This window comes from Cyanistes caeruleus, chromosome 8 (genome assembly GCF_971803275.1).
Source record: "Cyanistes caeruleus chromosome 8, bCyaCae1.hap1.1, whole genome shotgun sequence".
NCBI lineage: Eukaryota > Metazoa > Chordata > Aves > Passeriformes > Paridae > Cyanistes > Cyanistes caeruleus.
This window is the reverse complement of record NC_141708.1, coordinates 34,361,862-34,384,721: the sequence shown is the minus strand read 5'-3', so window position 1 is coordinate 34,384,721 and position 22,860 is coordinate 34,361,862. Positions and strand designations below refer to the sequence as shown.

General features: G+C 41.5%; 2 protein-coding genes across 19 annotated transcripts in view; one reads left to right on the top strand and one right to left on the bottom strand.

Moving 5' to 3' along the window:
- MYPN (myopalladin) overlaps positions 1-9,926 on the bottom strand; it is a 68,200-nt gene extending 58,274 nt beyond the window's left edge. The window contains exons 1-2 of one of the 5 annotated variants that reach the window (XM_086900057.1): positions 9,742-9,887; positions 6,238-6,336 (exon numbers count right to left, since the gene is read on the bottom strand). Coding sequence is in view for 2 of the 5 variants with exons in the window: in XM_086900053.1 (XP_086756179.1) it covers positions 6,238-6,336; positions 9,692-9,753 (161 nt within the window). In the remaining 3 variants the exon portion in view is untranslated. Of the gene's footprint in view, positions 1-6,237; positions 6,337-9,691 lie in introns of all 5 variants that reach the window. The other 4 variants (XM_086900053.1, XM_086900056.1, XM_086900055.1 and 1 more) reach the window with 4 other exon arrangements.
- The window catches only part of HERC4 (HECT and RLD domain containing E3 ubiquitin protein ligase 4), a 98,136-nt gene that overhangs the window by 58,191 nt on the left and 17,085 nt on the right, over positions 1-22,860 (top strand). For 7 of the 14 annotated variants that reach the window (XM_086900062.1, XM_086900061.1, XM_086900063.1 and 4 more), the window contains 9 exons: positions 1,534-1,593; positions 10,976-11,122; positions 12,297-12,582; positions 15,268-15,427; positions 16,505-16,581; positions 18,463-18,684; positions 20,481-20,572; positions 21,723-21,853; positions 22,524-22,684. In XM_086900062.1, coding sequence (XP_086756188.1) covers positions 12,357-12,582; positions 15,268-15,427; positions 16,505-16,581; positions 18,463-18,684; positions 20,481-20,572; positions 21,723-21,853; positions 22,524-22,684 — 1,069 coding nt within the window. In that variant the 5' untranslated portion in view covers positions 1,534-1,593; positions 10,976-11,122; positions 12,297-12,356. Of the gene's footprint in view, positions 1-1,533; positions 1,594-10,166; positions 10,207-10,412; positions 10,439-10,513; positions 10,785-10,975; positions 11,123-12,296; positions 12,583-15,267; positions 15,428-16,504; positions 16,582-18,462; positions 18,685-20,480; positions 20,573-21,722; positions 21,854-22,523; positions 22,685-22,860 lie in introns of those variants that run through there. The other 7 variants (XM_086900071.1, XM_086900059.1, XM_086900068.1 and 4 more) reach the window with 5 other exon arrangements.

The window sequence follows — 22,860 nt, the reverse complement described above, 5'->3', positions numbered from 1 at the left end:
CTTCTCTGGACCTGGGGTCATGGCGTCACCTCACACAGTCTGGAGAACAGCAACACCATTGTTCAGTGAGGAGAACTGGCTAGAGATAAGAGCTTGGTTAGGTGGATTGCATAGAAATGCGTGGTTTAGGCAGCAGGAGAGCATGGTCTGGGACCAGTTTGCTAAAATATGACAGAAGCAAACCCCATGGAAAGGAGAGCCTGTGTTTGTGTATTGCAGGTGCAACAGGATGAGCTGAGGGAAGGGGACACAGCTGGGCAAGCCAGGTTGGATCCACACCTCCAGGGAACCTCGCATCTCGACACACGGGGGCAGCAGAAAAGCGTGGCAGTCTTTGTGCCAAGAAATAAAAGTCAGGAATGGCCCGTGGTGTTCGGGAATCGAGCTGTGCCCTGCTGGGTGCTCTGTGCACAGCGACCTGACTGCACTGACAAGGGGAAAAGCCCTTGGCAGGAGTCCTAGGGCTTTGAAAATTTTCCTCCTTTAGTTTAAAATAGGATCATTTTGATATGAAACCATAGCTAGGATATCATCCCCAAACTCTGACCGCTGGAGTTGCTGTTTTCCCAGCACTTTAGTGTGTCACCTTACTGTGCACACTTGAGATGAGTTTATCCTGGCACTCCCTCCCTTCTGCTGCCTCATCTGTCTGGAACGCCTTCCCTCAGGCCACTGAGTCACCTTCCCACTTTCAATGTTGCATTGTAACACCAAACTGACTTGCGTTATAACATCAACTGTAAAAATGTGGATGACGATGCACTGCAGAATTTTATCTATAGGTAATGATGAAGCTTCAGAACACCAGGGGGTTTAAGGGTTACAGCTCTACTGATAGATTTAACAGGTTTAATTTTTAAAAAAAGGTCTTTCATGTCGAAACATGAGCAAAGCTTTCAGAAGCAACAGAGATGAGAATTAAAGGAAGTTGTTAGTACCAGCTTATGAAACACCATCATTATTAGAATCATTATCAGAATCAAATGGCATTCAGGTAATGTAAACTCACTTACATGATCATGACTCAGAAAATTCCCTCAGAGTACAATGGTACTGGCCATTGTGACTAGCCAAGCAGATGGTTAGCTATGCCACAGGTGACTTTTTCACAAGTAGGTAAGACACAGAAAGAGTGAGGATAAGAAAAAGAAAGGAGGAGATGCCTTTTCTTTTAGGACCTTAAGTAAAACCCCTAATTTATTTCAAATAAATCACCTTGTAATCAGAAATATCGATGACTTTCCCAGGCCAGTGGTTCTGCTTACTCAGTTGTCAGTCTCCAAAACCATCTAATTTCATACCAATCAAAACATTATTTACTCAACAGCAGGAGTCAAAAGATGTATCACAGGATTTAAAATACATTGTGATCTGATAAACCATGCATATTGCAAGCCAAGTTTAGATCAACTGGTACCTCAGTGATATATATTAATGCCTTGTGCTGTGCCATGAGTTAATGGAAAGGAATTCTCTTTCTGGCTACGGTGCCTTTAGAAATCCTTTTCCAAATGTCTCTTTTTTTTGCTTTAGAAAAGGAAAAATATTGGAAGACTTCAAACTGTGATACTTAGAAAGAAAAATGCAAATATGGTAAGTGTTTTTCATTTAATCTGATTAGCAAACGCCTTTTAAAGCACAACAAAACCTTTCTGGCATGCTTAATTGGTGATGTGAGGCTGTGGAAATTTGACATTTGAACTGAATTTTAGATGTAATGCTCTTAATGTTAAATCAGGACAACATGGTAAATCAGGCAAACATCTATATGATGAAGAAATATTTACTAGTTTGGAAAGTCCAAGACAGGATATAAAGACCAAGACTATAGTTTTATTAAATAGTTAAAAAGATAAGCTTTAAATGTTATTACATTTCTGTTGAAAATCTACGGACTTGCCTGTGTAGATCCACTTATATATTCCCATTTGAGGTATTTACCTTCATATTGGCTGAGAGTTTGATGTTAAAATGACTTGAGGCAGTCACCTAAATCTTTACTCACCATTTTTTGAAGATGACAATACACATTTTGAAGCCCCATAGTTCAGAAAGTCCCAACCACAATGTTTATAACCTGTGGGTATGAAAACTCTTCCTCCTGTGTGGAGTGGATTTGTTGTGCATTTTGCTGCTGAGCAGGATTTAAAGTGTTGGAGGGAATAGAGAAGTGGGGGCTGGAGTGGAAGGGGAACCAGAACTGCTGCTCTCATGAAATGCAAGGAGCATAAATGTGGTATTTCATACCTGCCATACTCAGTTTTGGGGTTCTGAGCTGTGATATAAACCCATCCAGACTCAGCTGGTTTAAATTGGCCATTGACCTGGCTCAGGGATTGACTTAAAGGAGAGCAGGGAAAATGATGGCTTTGAGGGTGAAGAAAAAGGACTCAGCAGGAAGAACTTCCAGAGTTTTCCCAGCTGTAATCAAGATAATAAAGTTGATAATTCAAGAAAATAATAGTGATAATAATAATAATAATAATAATAATAATAATAATAATAATAATAATAATAATAATAATAATAATAATAATAATAATAATAGTAATGATGTGACTCCCAAGAATGAGCACTCTAAGGACAGTCTCTTGCAGATACAGTGATTTTCTGTGCACTCCCACAGGCTCCTTCCAATTGTGTTATTGGAGGGATAACAGGGCTCCAAACAGGATTGCTTCCTGAAAAAGTCAGGAAAGAAACTCTCTACACATTGCATGCTTCCTAATCCTGAAATACTTGGTGTCTCTTTCTGTGGCACAAGAGAAAACCTTTGGATCTCCTGGAGAGCTGTGAGGATCTCTCTGGTCTAGATCCTGAGATGGAGGATTTGAGGAAGCCAAAGGTTTATATCAGAAAATATTTGATGAGGAATATATTACTAGTTTCTGGTTTTATTCTCTTTAAGTTGATCAATATATGTCCAAAGGAATTACAGCAGTCAAGCACACTGTTTGAATTTTTAATTTCTCAAAAAATTAATTTAAAAATTAAAAATAAATTACAAATTTAGCTATAAAAATAAATTTATTTATAATCCTTGAACTTTAAAATTTCACTTCAAAATATGTATACTTAAATTATATTTCAAAATCCATTTAATTCCACTTGTCAAATGGTATTTCTTTTAACTTGCTATGGGTTTTTTAGAAAACATCAGAAATCATTATAATAACAGTATCTGTTTTGTTGTTACTTGGGCAAATAGTTCTGTATCCAGTCAAAATTAGGTGTAAAATTACTGCTGTGGGAAGTTTCAAAAATGAAGATTTTAAAACTGTATGTTATTGACTATCCTAGATTAAAACCTTGCCAAAAGATAACATTATATATTATGTATATTTTATATATATATATGTATATATATGTTCATAAATTTGACTTGAAAATTGTCCAGACACTTTAATCCCAAATACTGGATACTTGAGGAGTCATTGCTGATCCAACACACTGGAAATTACAACTGTTTGTAATGGCTGTAAATGGAACATTTCTAGGTTCTTGCCTATTATAATTCTGCAGGACTATTATAGTCATGAACAGACTGTTTTAATGCTTATGGTTATTATAAACACAGAAGATAACACAAAACCGGTTTATAATGGTGATGAGCTATTTAGAAACTCAAACTTGAACAAGAGGTCAGGGAAAATGACAAAGACCATATCATTTGCTTCTCAGAAAGTGAATTTTAATCCTAATGCTGCTTGCTGCAAAGCAATAGCTTATTCATGAGACAAATAAGCATTCCTTTCCTTTATTTTATTTTAAAAAAAAAGGAAAATAAGTTATAATCCAAGGAATTGAATTTGTAATATTGATACTGACTGTTAAAACACAAGTTTGCCTGGCTGAGTTTGCTAAAAGCTAGAAGCACCTAATAGTGTTTGCATTGAACTGTTTGTATTTGCAGAAGTTATCTCACGTTTGGGCACAATGTTTTTTGGTAAGTCTACTGGCTAAAATATGATGTGTAACTGTTTTCTGAGGAAATTGCTGTTTCAAGCCGAGTCTCCTGTAATCTGTCTGGTTTTGGATGTCTCTGCTGGCTCATGGGGTGAGCAGCAGCTGCTGTGTCACTTGGATACTCTTGAAATGCTGTCTTTTACTGAGACAGTCTCAGGAACAACCTCACTTAAATCTCCAGGGTCCTGAGCTCTAGGATTACTCCCAGATTCGTGTCTGTGTATGTCTAGGAGTAATTTTGCTGCTCTAGAACCTCGACCAGGAGCTGAAAATAGCTCTGTATTATTGTTCTATGACAGTAAGTATGTATGTGTGAAGTGGGGAGTATTCTGTGCCCCTGAAATGATCATTTCTGCCTGGGACTGTATTTAGTGGTGTCCTGGTGAGTTGCTGACATGAAAGACAAGAAAGCCTTCATCAGGCAGACATAGGTGATGAATCACTGCTGCCTCCTTCCCCATCCAAGCAAAAAGCACAGCTAAATGCAATGGGGGTTTGGCACAAGTGGCTGCTCAACTGTTCCTGCTTCCAAAAGAGATACAGTTGCTTTGGCTTCCCCTTTCAAGCTTCAAGTTTTAAATGGAAGCAGTTTGTTCTATGCTGGTAGAGCAAATAAACAAAGAAACATTATCCCAAAAACATGGACCCAAAGTCTTCTGCAGTGAAATAGGAGCATCCAAATCACTCATGCTGAAAATTCAACAACAAAATTGGCTGCACTTTGCACCACTCCAGTGTCAGTAAAGAGAAACAAAAGATTACAAATTTATGGCAATTTTTCTTTCCTAAATAAAGTAAATATTGACTTAGGTGACCTCTGGGAACATGAGGAGTCACTGGGTTTCTCTGCATAGGAATTGTGTGTAGGGAGCAGCAGTGATTCCATTTTTCACACAGTTATGAGGATTTGATTGTTCAGCTCATACAGCTCACCTTCTGTCTCCAATTATTTTTTTCTTAATTTTTTATTCTAATGCCAAGGTTGAGACTTACATTATAGGAAATTAAGAATTACAGTCCTTCAAGGACTCCAAACTCTGACTGCTCACATACAATTTCTGTGGAACGCCCTAACAACATCTGCAAGAGAAATTTAATTTTCCATCTGTCCAAGACACTTTGACCACTGTGAATATTTAATCCCCTTTACAAACAGAGATGTCCTGTACTGTAGTTGATACAAATGTCATAGATTCAGTCCCACTTTGACACATTTAGTCCATGCTTCACCAAGTATCTGTTGATTACTAACAGCACAAAAGAGATCGTATAGAATCGTGCCTCTCTGTGATACATGTGAGATCATGAATATTGTCCCGAATTAAATTACAAAAGCAGCAGAGTACTGTCCAATCATCTTTACTGCACAAAAATATCTGAGTAGCAAAACAGGCCCATATTTCTGAGTGATAACTAATAGCAGAAACAGCTGTATGTAGTTTGAATGTACCAGTCACAGTTTATGCCCCGGTGTTATTTTCTTCCCAGCTATTCTTTGCCGTGTGCTACCACAGGAATAGAGAAAACAGCGTGTACTGACAATTGTTTGGGCATGGGGCCACAGGCTGTCACACCCAGCTGCTGGGGGGTCCTCTGCTTCCTAGAGACCTGTGCTGTGCCTCCTTCCCTGCTAGCAATCAGTGCTCACATCCCTTTTCATGGCATGCCTCTTGTGCCCTCCTCTATTCAAATGTTTCCTCACAGTTTCTTTTTTCTCCTCACCTGCAAGTTCTGGTCTAGGATCTTTCCCTCCGCTATTTCTGTTCCTGTACACAAACACATCCACGCCCCTATCTTCCTACTGCCTCTAAGTTGAATTGTTGTTTTTTGTTGTTTTTTTTTTTCTCTCAAATCTTATTCTTTTAGGACTTCATCAAGCAGTAAGTGGGGTAGAGATAGCACTGAGTATCAGGAAAAAAAATCACTCTGGCTCAATAGAAACGGACTTGATCATGTTGTTTCCAATTCTCATATCAGCCCATTTTTTTTTGTTACATTCCCAGTTACATTCCAGTAACAACAAAATCAGTTCTGTGATTTAAATGCCAGCTCCCACCACACCCCTAAGAAAAGAGACCATCCATGTAATTTTCACAGTTATTTTTCCCTTCTGCTGAATCCCAATCCCCCTGAGAGAACAGGTCCTTCCTCCCCACCTCTGTTTACAAGAGCACCTTTCTTTCTTTCTAATCAGGTCAGCCTGTGCTTGGGATAAGAAATTAAACTAAACAATCCAACATGGAAATTTGCAAAGAAGCCAAGAGTGCTCACCATGAAGAGCTGTGACCAGGCTGTGTGTGAGCCTCAGTTCTGGTCCTGTCCTGTGCCTCTTTGTTCTCCTCAGTGCAGGCTGCTACCTTTCTGCCTGCTCTTTACGAAATAGTAAGAAGGCTAATTTTAGGGTGCTTCATCATGCTGCCGTGCAAAGACACAGTGTCATGTCAGAATCAGCAGCATGTGGCACCACTTGCAGCTATTTTATAAGCTGAGGTTCAGTGTGTTACCAAATTGGTCTCTGCAGGGCACAACCCGCTCAATTACTGATGTTGTATTCCTGGAGGATTGCACCTTCAAAATCAAAAGTCACTTTTGGCCTGACCAAAAGCTCAGTTTAATGACATGGGAACTGGTGTCTCAGAGCATCCAGCTCTTAAACTGAAAAACCCAAAAGACTACACGGGAATTTCCTGGTGCTCAGTTAGCACCTGGCCTGCTGATCTATTTATAACAGAAAAATACATGTAATAGTGCGAAACATCACTTCAATAGGAACATGTGGGAAGGGGCTGCACTCCCAGCCCTGCGTAGGATGCTCAGAAATGTTCAGCATCTTCAGCCCCAACCTGCAGGTGCCTCAGCACTTGTGTGGCTTCTGCCATAGTGCCAGGGCACAGGGGAGCCACTCTGTGCCAGCTTGTGTGGGCCTGGGGACACTGGATCCACACGAGGGGTTGTGAATGCAAGAGCTTCGTCCCTAACACAAAGGCCAGCTCCTTTCCTTCATTACAGACTTCACATCCAGGGCTCATCCTCATCCTTTTTCATTTTCTTTGCATTCAGCCTCCTATGAAAAGCTTTCCTTTGGTTCAGCTGTAGTTTGTGGCCTGAGAGGACGAGGGCAGTGGTGGGGTTGCAGGTTTTTGGGTTTGCTTATCTTAAATTGAAGGTGTCTCCTCAGTTTTCCCTTAACCAGCTCCCTTTATCAGGTGCCTCGAGTTAAGCACAGAACTTGCAACATCGTCAGTTTAGTATTTCTGTAGTGATTTATGTTCACAAACAGGTCAGAAACTGTTCAGGTTGTTTCAGCACGTTGCCATCAGTTAATAAATAATTTGTCTTACTGGTAAGCACATTTGCATTTGATCAGAACTGTTTGTGAGCAGGGTGGGCAGAGAGAGAACTACAGCACACTCAGCTATAAAGGATATAAAGTATATAAAACACATACTCTGTGTATGTGTGAGTTCTCTACATGGAAACTGAAGGATCTGAGGATGAAATGTAAAACTGAAATGGCATAAAAGGGTCTGACCATCCCTTGTTTGTAAGGCTATTTGCATTCTAAAGCCCGTTCTTTGTCTTAATCAAGAATATTCTACACAAAGGCTTCACACAAAGGTTGGTAATTTCTCACAGCAAAATGCTGACATCTCTAATTTCATGTTATCAGCTGTTCTGGACACCCATTTCTATTTTCTGTAGTCTGTGACACATCAAAGTATAAAGCAAAGGGGTTTGAAATGCAGAATAAAAGTTTACGAAGTATGTCCTGGCTGTTGCCAGGAGAAAATGGATGAAGAGAGCAGAGTCTGTCTCTGTTATTAACTATACAGAAAGTTTTATGCCATAACACTGTAGCCTTCAAAAACATATATATTAGCTGAAAGATGTTTTCTAGCAATTAAGCATAAATTATATATTAATTAACCCTAGATATGGTTATTTCCCCATTTTTTTATTATCTCAGTGGGGGATTAATGGGGATACGATTTAAAAACAACAATTGTGCTGACAGCTATCACCAGGCAGTAGCCAGGCATTGCTATTTTAATAATGGCAGGGGAACTGAAAATAGTTCCCTGCTTGTTGGGACCATCAATAAGAAGTCTGTGCAATGGTAATAGGAAACCCTCAGTGCTAAGGCACTTACAAGGAAATAAAGTCCTTCCCTGAAGTTAAGCAGATTTACATTTCTTGTTTTCGCTGGATTTGGCACCTCTTGAGGTTTTTTTTGCAGGTGCTAGATCGGACATTGGGAATTTTGAGGTGCAACAACCCCAGAGCTCCCTTGAGCACTGCAGCTGCAGAACTTCACTGTGGCATTTTGGTGCTATGTCTGTTACAGAAGGAAGTTGAGATTTGTGCAACACTTTGTAGTTTCATGCTTTATATATTTTTTATTTAATGTCCTAAGCCAGTTATACCAAGTGACTTTTCCTTGGATAAAATTGTAGCAGGCATAGAATGTTCCCTTCAAGTACTTGGGCATATCCCCACATGCTGGTCAGAGGACACATTGCACAACGAATGCCAATATTTAAAATTCATTTCGCAGTGTAGTTATTCACAGTTACTACTCCGTTGGGCTCACAAATAAAGGGAAAAGGAAGTTTAGAAGATAACAAACAAAATCTTTTTCTGTATTTGCTCTGTGTCACAGCTCCTGCTATCCTGCCAGTCTTAGATGCAGAATGGCAAAAGGCAAATCACTCACATTTCTCCTTTAAATAGCAAAACCGGGTATTTGCTGTCCTGAAAAGTGCTGCATCATTTAGCTTGTGTCAGCTATGCAGCAATCTCATTTTCTCTAGGTATGAATTTCGTATTTCTGGTTTGGATCTTTACTGATAAATCTACAACCACAAACCCTAAGAAGTCCTGTAGAATCTTACCTATTTACAAAGGAGTGTTTAATGGCTGGACCAAGACATCCCATTTATTGGGATTTTGTGAAATTGTTTCCATTTCACAAAAGGGCAGAAGGACACGAAACATAGATTCACAGTTCACAAAATCACTGTGCTGTGAAGTAGCCTGGTCCCGGCCTTTTTTCATTTCCCGACCTACATAAAGGTAGGACCCTTCTGTAAAGAGGCTGCTAAATAAGAAAATCGTATTTGGATTACCAACCATACATAAATTACATAAATTGCAATGGATTTTCCTCCCCAAAAAAAGGGGTTAAGAAATGTGCCTGGCACGTAAACTTCTCTTTTAGTGGTTCTACCAGAGACAGGCGTGAAAAAACCCGTTTCACCATGCCCATCTTGCGTATGGACACTGAGAAAAGCTTGTAACCAGAGTGAGAATTTCCGAAAGCTGCATTTCTTCCTGCGGGAGGGGCAGAGCAAAGCCCCAGAGCCCCGCCTGGAGCGGGCAGGCCGTGGAGGGCCGAGCTGCCCCCGCCGCAGCAGCGCCCATCGCCCGCGGGGAGCGGCTCCGCGCTCCCACGAGTTAATGACGCTTAATTGGAGTGTGAAGAACACTTTGTTCCTGCATCCCCCCGGCGGATCCAGTTCCTTCCCACTCATTGCTCTCGTTCTTTTCGTGCCCTCAGAGATCAAGCAGAGGCTTCTGCAGATCTCCGTACATCACACGGCTAAGGAGCAGCAACACGCGCCCAAGTGTCTGAAGGGCTCTGCAAGGCGGACGAAACACGCCGTACCAAGACCTCTTCTCAGGGAGTTATCTGCCCCAGAACCCGCTCAACTTTTTTAATTCTCACCCTAAAACCCGTGAGGCAACACAACGAGGGTTCTGTACTTTCGCTCTCACATGTGTTCCCATGCCGAGAGACGGCTGCAGTCCCCATGGGAGGGGACAGCCGAGCTCCGCGTTCGGCCCTGTGGTGCCCGAGCAGCCCAGGAGCGGAGAGCGTCACTGCGGCGCTCCCGGGCCGCTCCCGAGCCTCGCTCCTGCCCTCTCCTCCCCGCCTCCCCTCACGGCCCAACGGCGGGAACGGAGCCGCGCGCGGCCTGCGAGCGCAACGGCCCTTCCGGAGCTCCGCCGGCCCCGCGCCGCCTCCCCGCCCCTGCCCACGCGGCCGGGCCGGCGGGAGGCGGGCGGTGCAGCGGGCGCTGCGGTCCCGCCCGCCGAGCCGGCGCCTGCGCGGCAGCGGCGGCCGGGCCCTGTCACCGCGCCCGGGGCTGCTCACGCTGCTCACGCCCCGGCCGTGGCCGGCGAGCGCCTGCGGTGGGCGGGTCGCGGGGAGGAGAGGAGCGGAGCGCTTCGCTGCCACCGGTGAGTCCCGCCGGGCCTCGGCGGAGCTGGGCGCCGCCGCCCCGGGGCCCCGCGGGGCGGACGGAAAAGTGGCCGGGGCCGCGCTCGGGCGGCGGGACGCGGGAGCGGGGCGGGCCGGACGGCGGTGCCGCGGGGCAGGTGCGGGCCGAGGCGGTTGGAGCAGGCCGGGCGGCGCCGCCGAGCAGCCGCGGGGCGCGGAGCGGGCCGGCCGCCACCCGTTCGCCGCCGCCGGGCCGCGCCCGCCGCTCCTTCCGCACCTCGGAGCGGCGGGCCCGGGGAGCCGAGCCCCGCCGAGGGAACGCGGGGCGGCGGCGAGCGCTAGGGCGGGCGGGGTCCCCTCATGGGACCGGCGCTCCCACAGCGGCCGTAGCCCGCGAGAAGCCTCCAGGCGCTTCCCTGCCGCCGCCCCGCGCCCCGGCGGCCCCGGGCGAGCGCGGTGCTGGCCCCGGTGTGTGCTGGCAGGCGGCTCCGCGCCGCTCTCGGCGTCACGAGCGAGAGCATCCAGCAGCTGGCGGCGCGAGTTGGCTCTCATGACCACCACGCACAGGGGTGAAAGACTGCCGTGATTCCAGATCAAAGTACAGAACTTTGGCTACTGGCTCTAAAACGATACAAAACAACCCCGCCTTCCGTGGATATACGTAAACAGTTCAATGGAAAGGAAAACTTTGCTTATTTTTTTTTCCTGTTGGAGATGGGGCTAAATCTTCACTGCAGAAATCTCCAAGAATTATTAATAGTTCATCTTTCCTAATTTCTTGCGTTGCAGGTTGAAACAAGTCACTGCTGCAGATGTGTGACATGTGCTGTTGTGTAGCTATGTCTTAATGAAGACATCTTCGTTTCGATGTCCCCTTCTGAATGTGGTAGGATATAGCTAGGGAAATACTTGATCATGCCTCACCTCCTGAGATAGGTAAACAGAATGCAATATATTTTAAGATGTTTGGGTTCAGTGTTGCTTTGGTTTTTTTTTTTATTATTAAAAATAATTGTCTTGTTTACTGCGTTTTGACTTGTGCAGAGAAAAATAGTTTATCCTGTTGTGCTGGCAAGAATTCTGCCCTTGGGTGTATGTAATGCTTAGATGTTAAGTGTTGGCTTGCTTCTTTGAGCAGTTTGGGGTTTAGGTAGTTTATATGTGCTATGACCCTGCAGAATGTCTTCTAAATAATGGTCACAGATGAAAATTTGTAGTAAATTAACATTAGATAACACTGACTTTTAAATTGCTCTGAAAATACAGGGAAACTTACTATCACGGGAATGTGTTTTTTAAGTAGTAGCAAAAACATTGTCACCAATTCTTTGTCCTATGCACTACTGCAAACGGAAGAGAAGGGCAGCTTTGAATCCTTTCCAAAATGGTACAGAGTCTGGTCAGCACAAATACTGATAATTGTAATTTAGGGATTAGGGATGTGGGCTTGCTTGGGGGGGAGTTGGTGTGTGTGGCCTCCTGTTACTGCAGCGTGACTGAAGCTGGTGATGATTGCAGTGCAAGACTGGGGACTTGAGTTTCAGCTATTTATTTTCTTTTAAACTGTAAGTTCAGTTCACTCCAAGTTGTTTAAAATGTAATGACTTGTCACAGCATATTGGACTTTGTATTGCATAATTGGATTGATCAGAGCTGACCAATTTTTTCCAAGCTGTGAGTCAATAGTTGTTTTTGGTGATGATCTTGAGGCCATGCACATTTCTTTTCAAGTAAAGGTGGGAGGCTGTACTGTCTCCTTGGAAGATATTTGAAGATGTTTCCATTGGAATTGGATGCAACTGCAAGTTTGTGTAAATTTGGATTGGGGATTAAAGAAGTTTCATGCTATTTTAAGTTTTTGAGACAAATTTATGTAAAACCAGCGACCTGCACATCTCAAAAGTTGTTTCTGAAATGGAAAAGAAAGCATTTTGCTACAGGGTCAAAGTAAATCCTGTGCAAGAAAGCAAATCACACTCTTAAAAAATTGCTCAGGGTTTTAATACATTGGTATAGAGAAAATGAGTTCATGGAATACATGCTTTATAGAAAATAACATAAATGTTGGGTGCAATACTGAGAAATACACATTTTCCTTTTTTCTTAACAGCTACACAGAAGGAATATTCTATAAAAGTGAAGTTGGAAGATCTCAAAAAGAAGTGCAAACATGTTGTGCTGGGGCAATGCATCTTTTGGACAGCTTGGATTGGGTGGAATTGATGAAGAGATTGTTTTAGAACCCAGAAAAAGTGACTTTTTCCTAAATAAAAGGGTCAGAGATGTAGGATGCGGACTGAGACATACTGTTTTTGTCCTGGATGATGGGACTGTTTATACATGTGGATGCAATGATCTAGGACAACTAGGGCATGAAAAAGCCAGGAAAAGACCAGGTAAGTTGAGAAGTGCTGAATTGTGGAGATTCTGTGTGGTGGCGTGTGTGGCTTTTGTTTTATTGTGCTCCACCAAAGCCAGGACTGCCTGTGCATGTGGCAAATTCACATGCAGCAGTTCTTCCAAGGATGGACATGTTTTTAGCAGGAAGTGCATTGCTTTGTTGGGATGGGTTCTTGTGACACTTGGAAACAAGCAGCTAGGAAACAGTCCCCCCATATTTTTGCTTGGCACTGCCACTATTTTTTATTTTGAGCATGGCCATGGCAGACTCAAGGGGAGTCTGTTTTAATCTCAAGGGGAGCTGACCTGATGCAATACAGGGCTTGGTGTTGTACTTCACGTTTGTGTTTGGCTGTTGGATATGGTGGAAATGAGTATTTGGCATATCACAGCAGAGAAAAGTGTTTTTAGTTGTCTAATATGTGGTGTACAGCAGGTCTGATTAAAGCAATGTTCTCTTTTTTTAAGAACTAAAAATAAAACTTTTGATAAAAGACTTATCAGCATATGCAACGCTACGGGGAGAGGATTTGGAAAAGCCTGAAGGATGCTGTGTAACACTTCTTGGGGCTTTTTTTCTTCCCATCCATGTTGTGTGTGTGTTTCTGCTCCCTCCTAGTGCAGTTCTGGAGCAGAAGTGGGTAAACATCTCGCAGGGACTGCAGAGGAGTGTGCACATGGGCTCCCTTCAGAGCTTGCTTGTGAGTCATAGCTGGTGCTGAGAGCCAGGGAACACTGCTGCTCTCTGCTTACAGCACCACCTCACAAACTGGAAAGGCTTACTGAGACTCCATTCTCATCACTCCTAGAGCACTTTTACAACTTGCTTGGCTCAATATTTGCCACGATTTTTTCAAATGGAAATGTGGCGTCACGAGGTATTTTAGTAGTTCTCTTTTACACAGTTTCGGTTTTGGTGCCAATTTTTATTTTATTTTTTTTTCTGAGATGTAACTTTTCTAAACTAATGTTTAAACTTCTGTTGGGAAACAGTATGTGGATATTAAAACTGATAATCCTTTAATTAAAACTTTAATCCTTTAAAACTTTAAACATCTGCTTCATGAGCATGAAGAGAAACTCAGCGTGTCAAGCTGACTACTTGTTACCCACTTTGAAAGTTATGCTGAATTGTCTTTTAAATCTAAAAGTTACAATGAAAATATCTTTTAATTTGCACGACCTTTCATATATAATGGACCTGCTGTAATTTATATTTTTTTTTAAATGTGCTCAGACACATGAGGATTGTAATGTCCTCCCTAATTTTACTTTCACCCAGAGGTTACTGATAATACTGAGTGTTGTATGAAGCTCAGAGCATTGGGATAACTTCAGCTGCACAGTGTAGAGAGGCTTGGTATCTTCACAGATGGGTGGATGCTCTCTTTTGAATGTGTTTCTGCTAACTGAAGATAATTTTGTTGCTGACTGTTTGTCTTTGCTACCTCCTTGTCCCCACTGCCTTTCCTCTTTCCTCCTTCTAGAGCTCTGCTTGCCATAGGGACTGCATGAGTGTTCCTTAACCCATTTTAGGCAGAGTGAGGCTGGCTGGTTCAGCAGCTGGAGGAGATTGCCTGAGCTAATAATCTGTGTGCTGGTGCCCGAGCTGGAGAGCGCTTCCATGACCTCTCCCACCGGCAGAGCTGTGGGAGGCTCTGCTGGGTGAATTGGGGTGGTAACCTCTTCAGTCAGACCAGCTGGATGTAATAAAAAGAACTTATATCTGCTGCCTGTGTTGGTTTATTTTGGAAGCTGAGTGCCTGTCGTGCTGCAGATAATGTGAGCTACTGTTTTGAAGTTGACTTGGGCTGTGTTTAGAGTGCCTGTAAAATTGATGATACACAGGCTTTTTCAGTGGTGTGCCATCCTTAGGCTGGAATAGAATTTATGTTTGAAACCTGGGAGTAAAATGTCCAAGCAGTCTCGTATTTAAGGGAGCTGTTAAAAATTCCAGCCTTAATGACAGGCCCTGATGGTATTTGTCGCTTTCCTTATTGCTGAAATGGAAATGTTAGACTCCTGATCGCAAATGATAAGCCCAAAACCAAGCTTCGAGTGTTTCCAAATGCATTGGTACTGGAAAAAAAATCACAGATGCTTTTCAGAGGCATGCACTGTATGTCTAGAAAAATTACTCTTTAGGGTCTGTTTCTACTGTATTTTGCATTATAAAGAAGACATTGTGTAGCTCGTTGCAAAATCAGTGGCTTTAGTCTGTAATTTGCCCTGCCGTGTTGTGCAGGCTCTTTCTTAATAATGAATAGGTGAATTTAATTTGCTGTGGTAGAATGTTTTCCTCTTACATAATGTCTACACGTGTAGTCATTTGACAATAATCTGTTTGACCTTACTGTTAATTGAGTTTCTGCACTCATTTTCAGATGGCAAGATTAGAAGGAACTATTACAATCAAGCAGGTTTCATGCACTTCTGTGTTTTGCTCCAGAAACAATCATTATTTGGTGACTTCAGGGTGTCAAATTTAACTTATTTCTCCTAGATTCACATGTTTAGAATTTTAAATAAGGGGTGTTTCAGCAGAATTTTTGGGATTAGTTGAATGTCATGCCAGCTAATGTCTTAGTACTGTGTAAACTGTTTGGAACAAGCCTAGTTTGTCATTAGCTTTTTTATTTATCTTTTTTTTAACCAACTAATTTTATTTATTTTTTTTTCAGAACATGTTGGTGCACTGGATGCCCAAAATATTGTAGCTGTGTCATGTGGAGAAGCCCACACTCTTGCATTAAATGACAAAGGTCAGGTATATGCTTGGGGTCTGGCTACTGATGGACAGCTTGGCTTGCCAGGAACAGAGGAATGCGTCAGAGTGCCCAGGTTAAAAATAGTACATAATAAATTGCCTTCTTTTTTAAAAATAATGTGCTTAAATCATATTGGTGAAGCTATTCTGTTGTTATAGGTAAAGCCATATAAATATAGAAAATGTATATTAGCTGTGATACTTGAATGCTGTGTGTAGACAGTTTCCTTTCTCAAAATGTCATCTGATGTTAGAAATGTGTTACAGGTGTGCTTGGTTTGGTTTGCTGCTTTTTGGGGTGTTTTTCTTTGTGTTATTTTTTAAATAATCCTCCACTAAAAATGAGACTTAGATTGGAAAAGTAGGGTGGGTATTTTAAGAGTATGAATGCCATTTAAAAAAAGTTAAAGAGAAGTAGGGTGTTAAACTTTCAATTTGAAGAAGGTACATTTGCTGTTCACTCTTTGTACTTTGGTTTTCACCCCAAAGCTTTTCAGCTTTGATAGAATAATGCACCTTCTAGTTAAAAGAATTCATATTGGCCAAGGTCATGGGCTTGTTTTCAGAATGCCATGAACATTCCAGCTACATGAAGTCCACACACAAAATTAACAGTTCCTTGGAACCTTGATTATTCATGATTATAATATTAAAAACGTTCTATCTACATCAAAATTGAAAGCCCACAGGCCCTTCAGAAACTTTTCTTTCTCATCCAAAGTTGAAAGCATTATTAGTTTTAGTGCATATGTGGGTGAATTTGCAACTTCTTTATAATATTGTGCAATATGTATTAGCTCTGTAAACTGCAGTTTTGGAAACCAGAAAGTAAGGAGGTGTTTCCTCTTGTATTCTGTATTCATTCCTCCCTTCAGCTGTGTGAGATCACCTTCCCAGCACCTGAACCTCGCCACTCCTTCATTATGGGCTTTTACAGACTCTGTCTATTTGATAATAACACTGAAAAGAACCTGACCTTAAAAGGTTTAGAGAAGAAGCAGTTCTGACTTCAGATTTTACTAAATAGCATCTAATTAAAGCTGGGATGTTTAATATATTTCAGTGAAAGGGATTCTCATTTTATATATTAGCATTAATTTCATACCATGATCTGGTAGCTTAATTCTTTTTCTGTTTTCTTGCCCCAATAGAAATATTAAAAGCTTATCAGAGATCCAGATTGTTCAAGTTGCTTGTGGTTATTATCACTCGCTAGCACTCTCAAAAGGTAAGCCAAATTCTCCTGAAGTTTTGTGCAGTTTCTTACCAGGGAATTCAAAAGTTTTCAACATTTATTTTATCTTTTTTTTTTTAATTTTATCATCTGGCTTTCATGTAACTTCCTTTTTATTTAGTTTCTTTTTCTTGGTACCAAATCTTTCTCATCCTGCTGGGATGTTGCTCTGTCCCTGGTCTGTTTTAACCTGTACCCTCAAGTTACAGGAGTGTTTCCTTGTGTGCTTTATTATGGCAAAGCCTCTGTTTTTTGGTGCTTCCATAGCTAAAATGCCATGTCACACACAAGCCACCTTTTGAAAGTTTAAATACCTAACTTCAAATTTCTGCTGGGGCTATGAGCACGTGCTGAGTTGGCCTCACTTGTCCTGCATGTCTGGTTATTGCAGCTGTCCAGAAACAGAAATGAATTAAAATTTGCTTGTTGCTTGTCTCATCACGAGATAGGAGACTTGTGGCCAAAACTTCCACTGGGAAAAAGTGGCTGCTGGAAAGGTTTAAAGGGAATTTAGCAACTCAAAATTCCATGAAGATTGTAGTTTGTCAGTGTTTGTGAACAATCTGTGTTTAAAATAGGAATTAAATAATGGTGGGGAGGCAGGTGATCATTGTATGCTGAATGATTTTTTTTTTGGCTTTAAATACAGTAGTTTTAAATATATTTTTTTATACTGGTTTTATGTGCCTGGATAGTGTATGTGACTCTTCATGGCTTCATACTGAGCATTTCCTGTGCCATCATGTATTCCCAGGTGTAATTAGCATTAGAACCCAAAGAAGTGCTTTTGTTTTCAGGGCAGGCAGAGCTTTAGGAGTAGTAACCCTTTGCCTGAGTTAAGATCTGCAGTAGAAAGTGGGAGTGGCAGAGTTTTGTTGTTAATGTTCCATTGGTCAAAGGTGCAAGAGCATCACAGGAATTTGTGATTTAAAATTCCCTCAGTGTTTTAAATACAACATCACTATTTTATTGCCAGTTCATGGATTTGCAGCTCCCTTTCTGTTCTTTGCGTGCCCCGTAGGGTTTTCTGGGTTGAGTTGTTAATGATAATATAAATAAATAAAATCTGAGAGATCAGTACTGCTCCAGGGGATGGGTTTCATTATTTCCCCAGCTTGATAAAACTGTTATTGGAAAGGTGGAGATGTGAGAGACATAGGAAACATTTTGAAGGTAACACTGCTCTTGAAAACATGTCACATCAGCCAAAGTAAATTATTTTGTGTTCATCTTTAGGACAGTCTATACCTTGGCAAAATACTGGTTGTTCAAGAGAATATTTTATTTTTAGAAAGAAAATTTAGGTCTTTGATTATCATTCTTCAAAATGTTTTTTTCTTTGTAAGGTATCAAATGACGTCACAAACTTTGTGCTTCATTGATCATATAATTAAGACAGGATTTAAAAATATACATCTCTTAAATTGTGTGTGGAAATTTAAGTGTCTTGCCTTAGAAAACCTTAAATGATGCTTTTGATTGGAAATCTGAAAAATTTTCCATGTCCAGGGTGCAGCTTTAACAGATCTCTGCATAAACATCTGTGCAGTGGTGGAACTTCCATGGAGCAGTGTCTTGCTTTGTGATAACCAAACTCAGTTGATCTAGCACTGTTGAAATAGGAATGTTAAGAGCAGTTTTGAGGGGTTTGAATGTGATTTAAGTACTTCCAGTCTGATTAAATGCTTGAGTTGAATGCCTGCAAATTACACAAGAATGCTTAGCTTCGGAAGTCAGTAATTTGTATGCATTTTCAGACTCAAAAATATTTGAAGAGTGACAGTCTAATTTTAGCTTTTCTTACAGTGGATAAACATTGTATTATTAAACAATATTAATTGTATTTCTTGGTTGTTTATTTTTTCCTTCAAACAGGAAGTGAAGTGTTTTCCTGGGGACAAAACAAATATGGCCAGCTGGGCTTAGGTTATGAGTATAAGAAACAAACCTCACCACAGATGATTAAATCTCTGCTGGGAATCCCTTTTGCACAGATTGCAGCAGGAGGAGCTCACAGTTTTGTACTAACTCTTTCTGGAGCCATCTTTGGATGGGGACGTAACAAATTTGGGCAGCTGGGTCTTAACGATGATAATGGTAAGTAAGCATTGCTTCAGGAGAATTTCATGCTGAGGGGTTTGGGTTGTGAATCCAGGGAGAACAAACCTTGTTCAGTATTTTTGGAGTGTGCCAGTGCCACGTGAGGTTGCATGAAGAAGACACAGAGGTGTTTTCCTCAGCTGTTTTGCAGTGAGAATGCTGGCAGTGTAATGCTGAAATTCTTGCCTGCTTCACTTGCATTCTTTGCCTGTTCTACATCTTCCTGTGACTTAATGGAATTGAATTAAAAATACTGTGCAGTAGTTACAGTTTGAACTGAATTTTATGTGGATGAAATTGCTTGGCAAAAGCAGTAATCTGTCAAAACTAATTGGTTGTCGTTAGTAGTCACATTTAAGGCATCTTCATTTTTTACTGCCATTTACTTTTACTTTCCTTTCTCAGGCCACTTTTGATACTCATTCACAATTTTTGGCTAACCATTTCCAAAATTTCCTCTGCTAGGTGGATGACACTCGATGATTTTTAGCAAGGGGTAGGTCAGACAAAAAATTGTTTCTTTATTGGCTGTGTTACATGCACAGTGTCTGCTCACAGGGCTCCAGGATGGCAGTGTTTGCTGTCAGGGTCCTGGAATACACAGTTTAGTAATGGATAATCTATAGATGGTTCATCAGTTCAGATTTTCTTACTGGTTCATTGTTGTCAACACCATTTAAAATAGGAAACATGGGTTGTAAATAAAATGCCCATCTGAATGCCTTAAAAATTGTCACATTCATTTAATAAGAAAGTTACAGCTATTTTTCAGAAATCATGGGAGACTTCAGGTGCTTCTGCACATTCTTGGGAATGCATGTAACCCCAGATTTTTATGTAGCACCACTTCTCAATGAAATCCCTTTTAAATGTCTTCATAGGGTTTCTTGTGTAAATACACTTTGCAAAGAAGCCAAACTCATACTGATGATGATGATTTTTTGCCTTTCCTTTCCTGTACCATCTTTCCTTTCCTACATCACCTTTCATATAATGTATTTTCAGTACTCTTAGGATGCATTCTTGGAATTCCTTAAGCCTGATAATTTAGCATAGTCCTGGTGTTGTGCTAGGCCAGGAGACCAGAAATCCTGGAGGCTAGAAAGCCCTACACCACCTTGAGAAACCAGGGCCTGCTCTAGGACATACCCTGTAAGCTAAGATTTGGCCCATCCAGGAGGGAATTCTTCAGGATGGGAGGATATCACCCTCTTCATTCAAGCCTCTCATGGGGTTCCTTGTTAGATCTGCTGATTTGTGAGGTCTGTAAATTGTGTAAGCCATCTACCATGTGTGCCATTGTGGCACGTTCCACCTTGGCCAAGTGGTGCACCAGTAATTATCCTTATTAAATCCTCAGGTAAAAACCCTTTCATCCCTTAACCATGTCTGGCTCTTGGTTTTTAGGACCCAGGAAAAGGCATCAATACCAATGTACAGGAACGTTTGGAAAACATGAAACACACAAGAAATTCAAAACAATCATCATTTCTTTTCTGTTCTTATGGCTAGTGCCAGGTCTAATGTAATGTTCCATATTTAGTGCTCTGTGTATTGACATATGATCCTGTGTAGTGAAAATGAGAGCTACAAAATGGGCTACAAACTTTTTCAGTGTAGTAGTCCCTCTTTTTTTCTGTAATAACACTTCCATTTCCAAAATCCATAAACTCAGTCACAGTGATTGCCTCATGCTAACAAATCTAAAGTGCTTGCTTGACTAAAACCCAAAACTATTTGGGTTTTGATTTTTATTGTCAAAATGACTGACCTTTCTTTGTTAAACCTTTCAGACAGGTATGTTCCTACTCTGCTGAAGTCCCTGAGAAGTCAGAAGGTTGTTCATATATGTTGTGGAGAAGATCATACTGCTGCCCTTACAAAGGTACAGAACTTAAAGATATGTTTATGCTCCAATTTTTTTAATGTTTCCAGGAAATGCTACCTGAACAGGAAATAATAAACTAAATGCTAAATACAATTTCTTCTAAATTTATGGGATTAAGTTGAGGAAAGATTGGAAGAACGGTTAAATTTTTAAAAAAAAAAAAAATCAAATACAAGAAATCTTGCATTCTAAATGTTTCTCTTCCTTTTTCATGCATAGAAGTTCAGTTTAAAGCTGGTGGGCTCAGTTGAGATCCTAAGTGTACCGTGAATGTTTATAGAGATTGTCACCCATGTGGATGGCTCCCCTGTCCCCTGCAGAGCCAGGGGCTGATACAGCTCTAGTGGGCAGGACTGTGGGCATGGGTGAACATTCTCCAGCTGAGAACCTGCTGAGGTTCAGAAAAACCTGCTTCTGTTTGCTGTCTGGCCTCAGTGACTGAGCCTGTTGGGTTTTCTCAGTGCAATTTTGGTGTTGGTTTCCAGCTGAGGGCCTGGCTGATGCAAAGTAGAGTTGAAAGAAACAGATTGACAATTTCAAAGCATCTGCAAATGGCAGGTCTCAGTGTTGTTGTGAGGTAAAGTGTAGAGCTTCTGAAAACGTGTCTGGTTTGAACACTGAAAATATTGGTTAATTCCTTGATTAATCCAAATCACTTAAAAATTACTTGCCTTACAACAACATTGAAATTTTTGGTTTCTTATGCTTTCAAACGTGAGGCTGTTTCAGTCATACTTTGTATCCTCTGCTGAGCAGGGCAGCTTCTGTTTGCCAATCACTTTGTATTCAGAGTTTCAAAGTGTCTTTTTGATAGTGTGAGTTTGTATACAGGTGAGGTTCATCAAGAAAAGAGGAAAAATGAGGATTAGGATGTATAAATGACACAGGTTATTGGCAGAACTAATAAGGAAATTAGATGAGTGTGATTTAAGTAAGGTAATACTTCATAGCTGTGCCATGTTTTCATAACTCCAGTTAACTTGTGACTCTTGTGTGTCTCAGGAACCTCTTGTGCCCTCTTGTATATTTTCTGTCCTTTCCCTGCCATGCCAAGATCATCAGAAAAGATTTATTAAACCCCTATTACTGTGAAGTTTCTTGTTCTGAGATATATGATCATCTTAATATAACAAATTTATTTGTTTAGGAAGGTGGGGTTTTTACATTTGGAGCTGGAGGCTATGGGCAGTTGGGTCACAACTCTACCAGCCATGAGATAAATCCAAGGAAAGTTTTTGAGCTTATGGGAAGCGTTGTCACACAAATCACCTGTGGCAGGTAAGGTCTATTCTGTGCTAAACCTGTGAATCTTACAGCTAACTTGTTTTGTGTAAAACTTTGCAATATGAAGTGGGGGGTTTCTTACCCTTTGTGGTCAGGGAAGAAAAAATGACCCCTAATAAAAGATATTCAGTGATGTTTTGGGGATTCTAAAAGCATTCACAGAAGAGCTAAAGGAAGTTGTATGTTTGAGAGGCTGGGATTTTCTGAACTGGCAGTGTGAGCAGTAATATGAGGTTTGAAAGCATTTGTCATTTCCTGTTGAAGAGCAAGTGTGTTTGGGAAAGTACAGAGTACTTTATACCAATTCCCCACTGGTTCTTCACAGGCCTGTGATAGGAGAAGGGGGCATGCAGAGGTGAGCAGGATGGGAAGGGAAAGGAGGTGCAGGCAGTCTCCAGACATTCATTTCTGCTCTGCTCTAAAGGTCAGACAAGGGCTAAGCACTGGCAGCTCCATTCTGGGAACCTTTCCATAGAAAAGTAGGAGGCCTATTGGAGTATAAATGGAATGTTGCCAGTGGCAGGGCACTGCAGGAGGGCACTGGAGTGTTGGCTGTGACAGAACCTTTAACACACTGTTAAATTGTTCAGCACAATCCCTGGCCAGGCTGCACCAAGTACGTTCCAGTGCTTCGGTGTGTGTTACTGAATTCTCTTTGCCCTAGGCAGCACACCACTGCATTCGTCCCTTCCTCTGGAAGAATTTACTCTTTTGGACTCGGAGGCAATGGACAATTGGGTACAGGGACCACCAGTAACAGGAAAAGTCCCTTCACAGTGAAAGGAAGCTGGATTCCCTACAGTACTCAGTGCCCAATGAGCACAGGTAAGCACCTTCTGGTGTATTTACTTCTTGGTTGCCTCTTCCTTTGTAGTGGCTTAAAATTCTCGAGATTTAAACTGAATATGGGCTGTCATCACTTCTTCCAAACAGTTTGATTCCACTGTCTTCCTGATGTAGGAATTACATGGTGGGTGAGGGCCTCTGGTAGCCTAGAACTT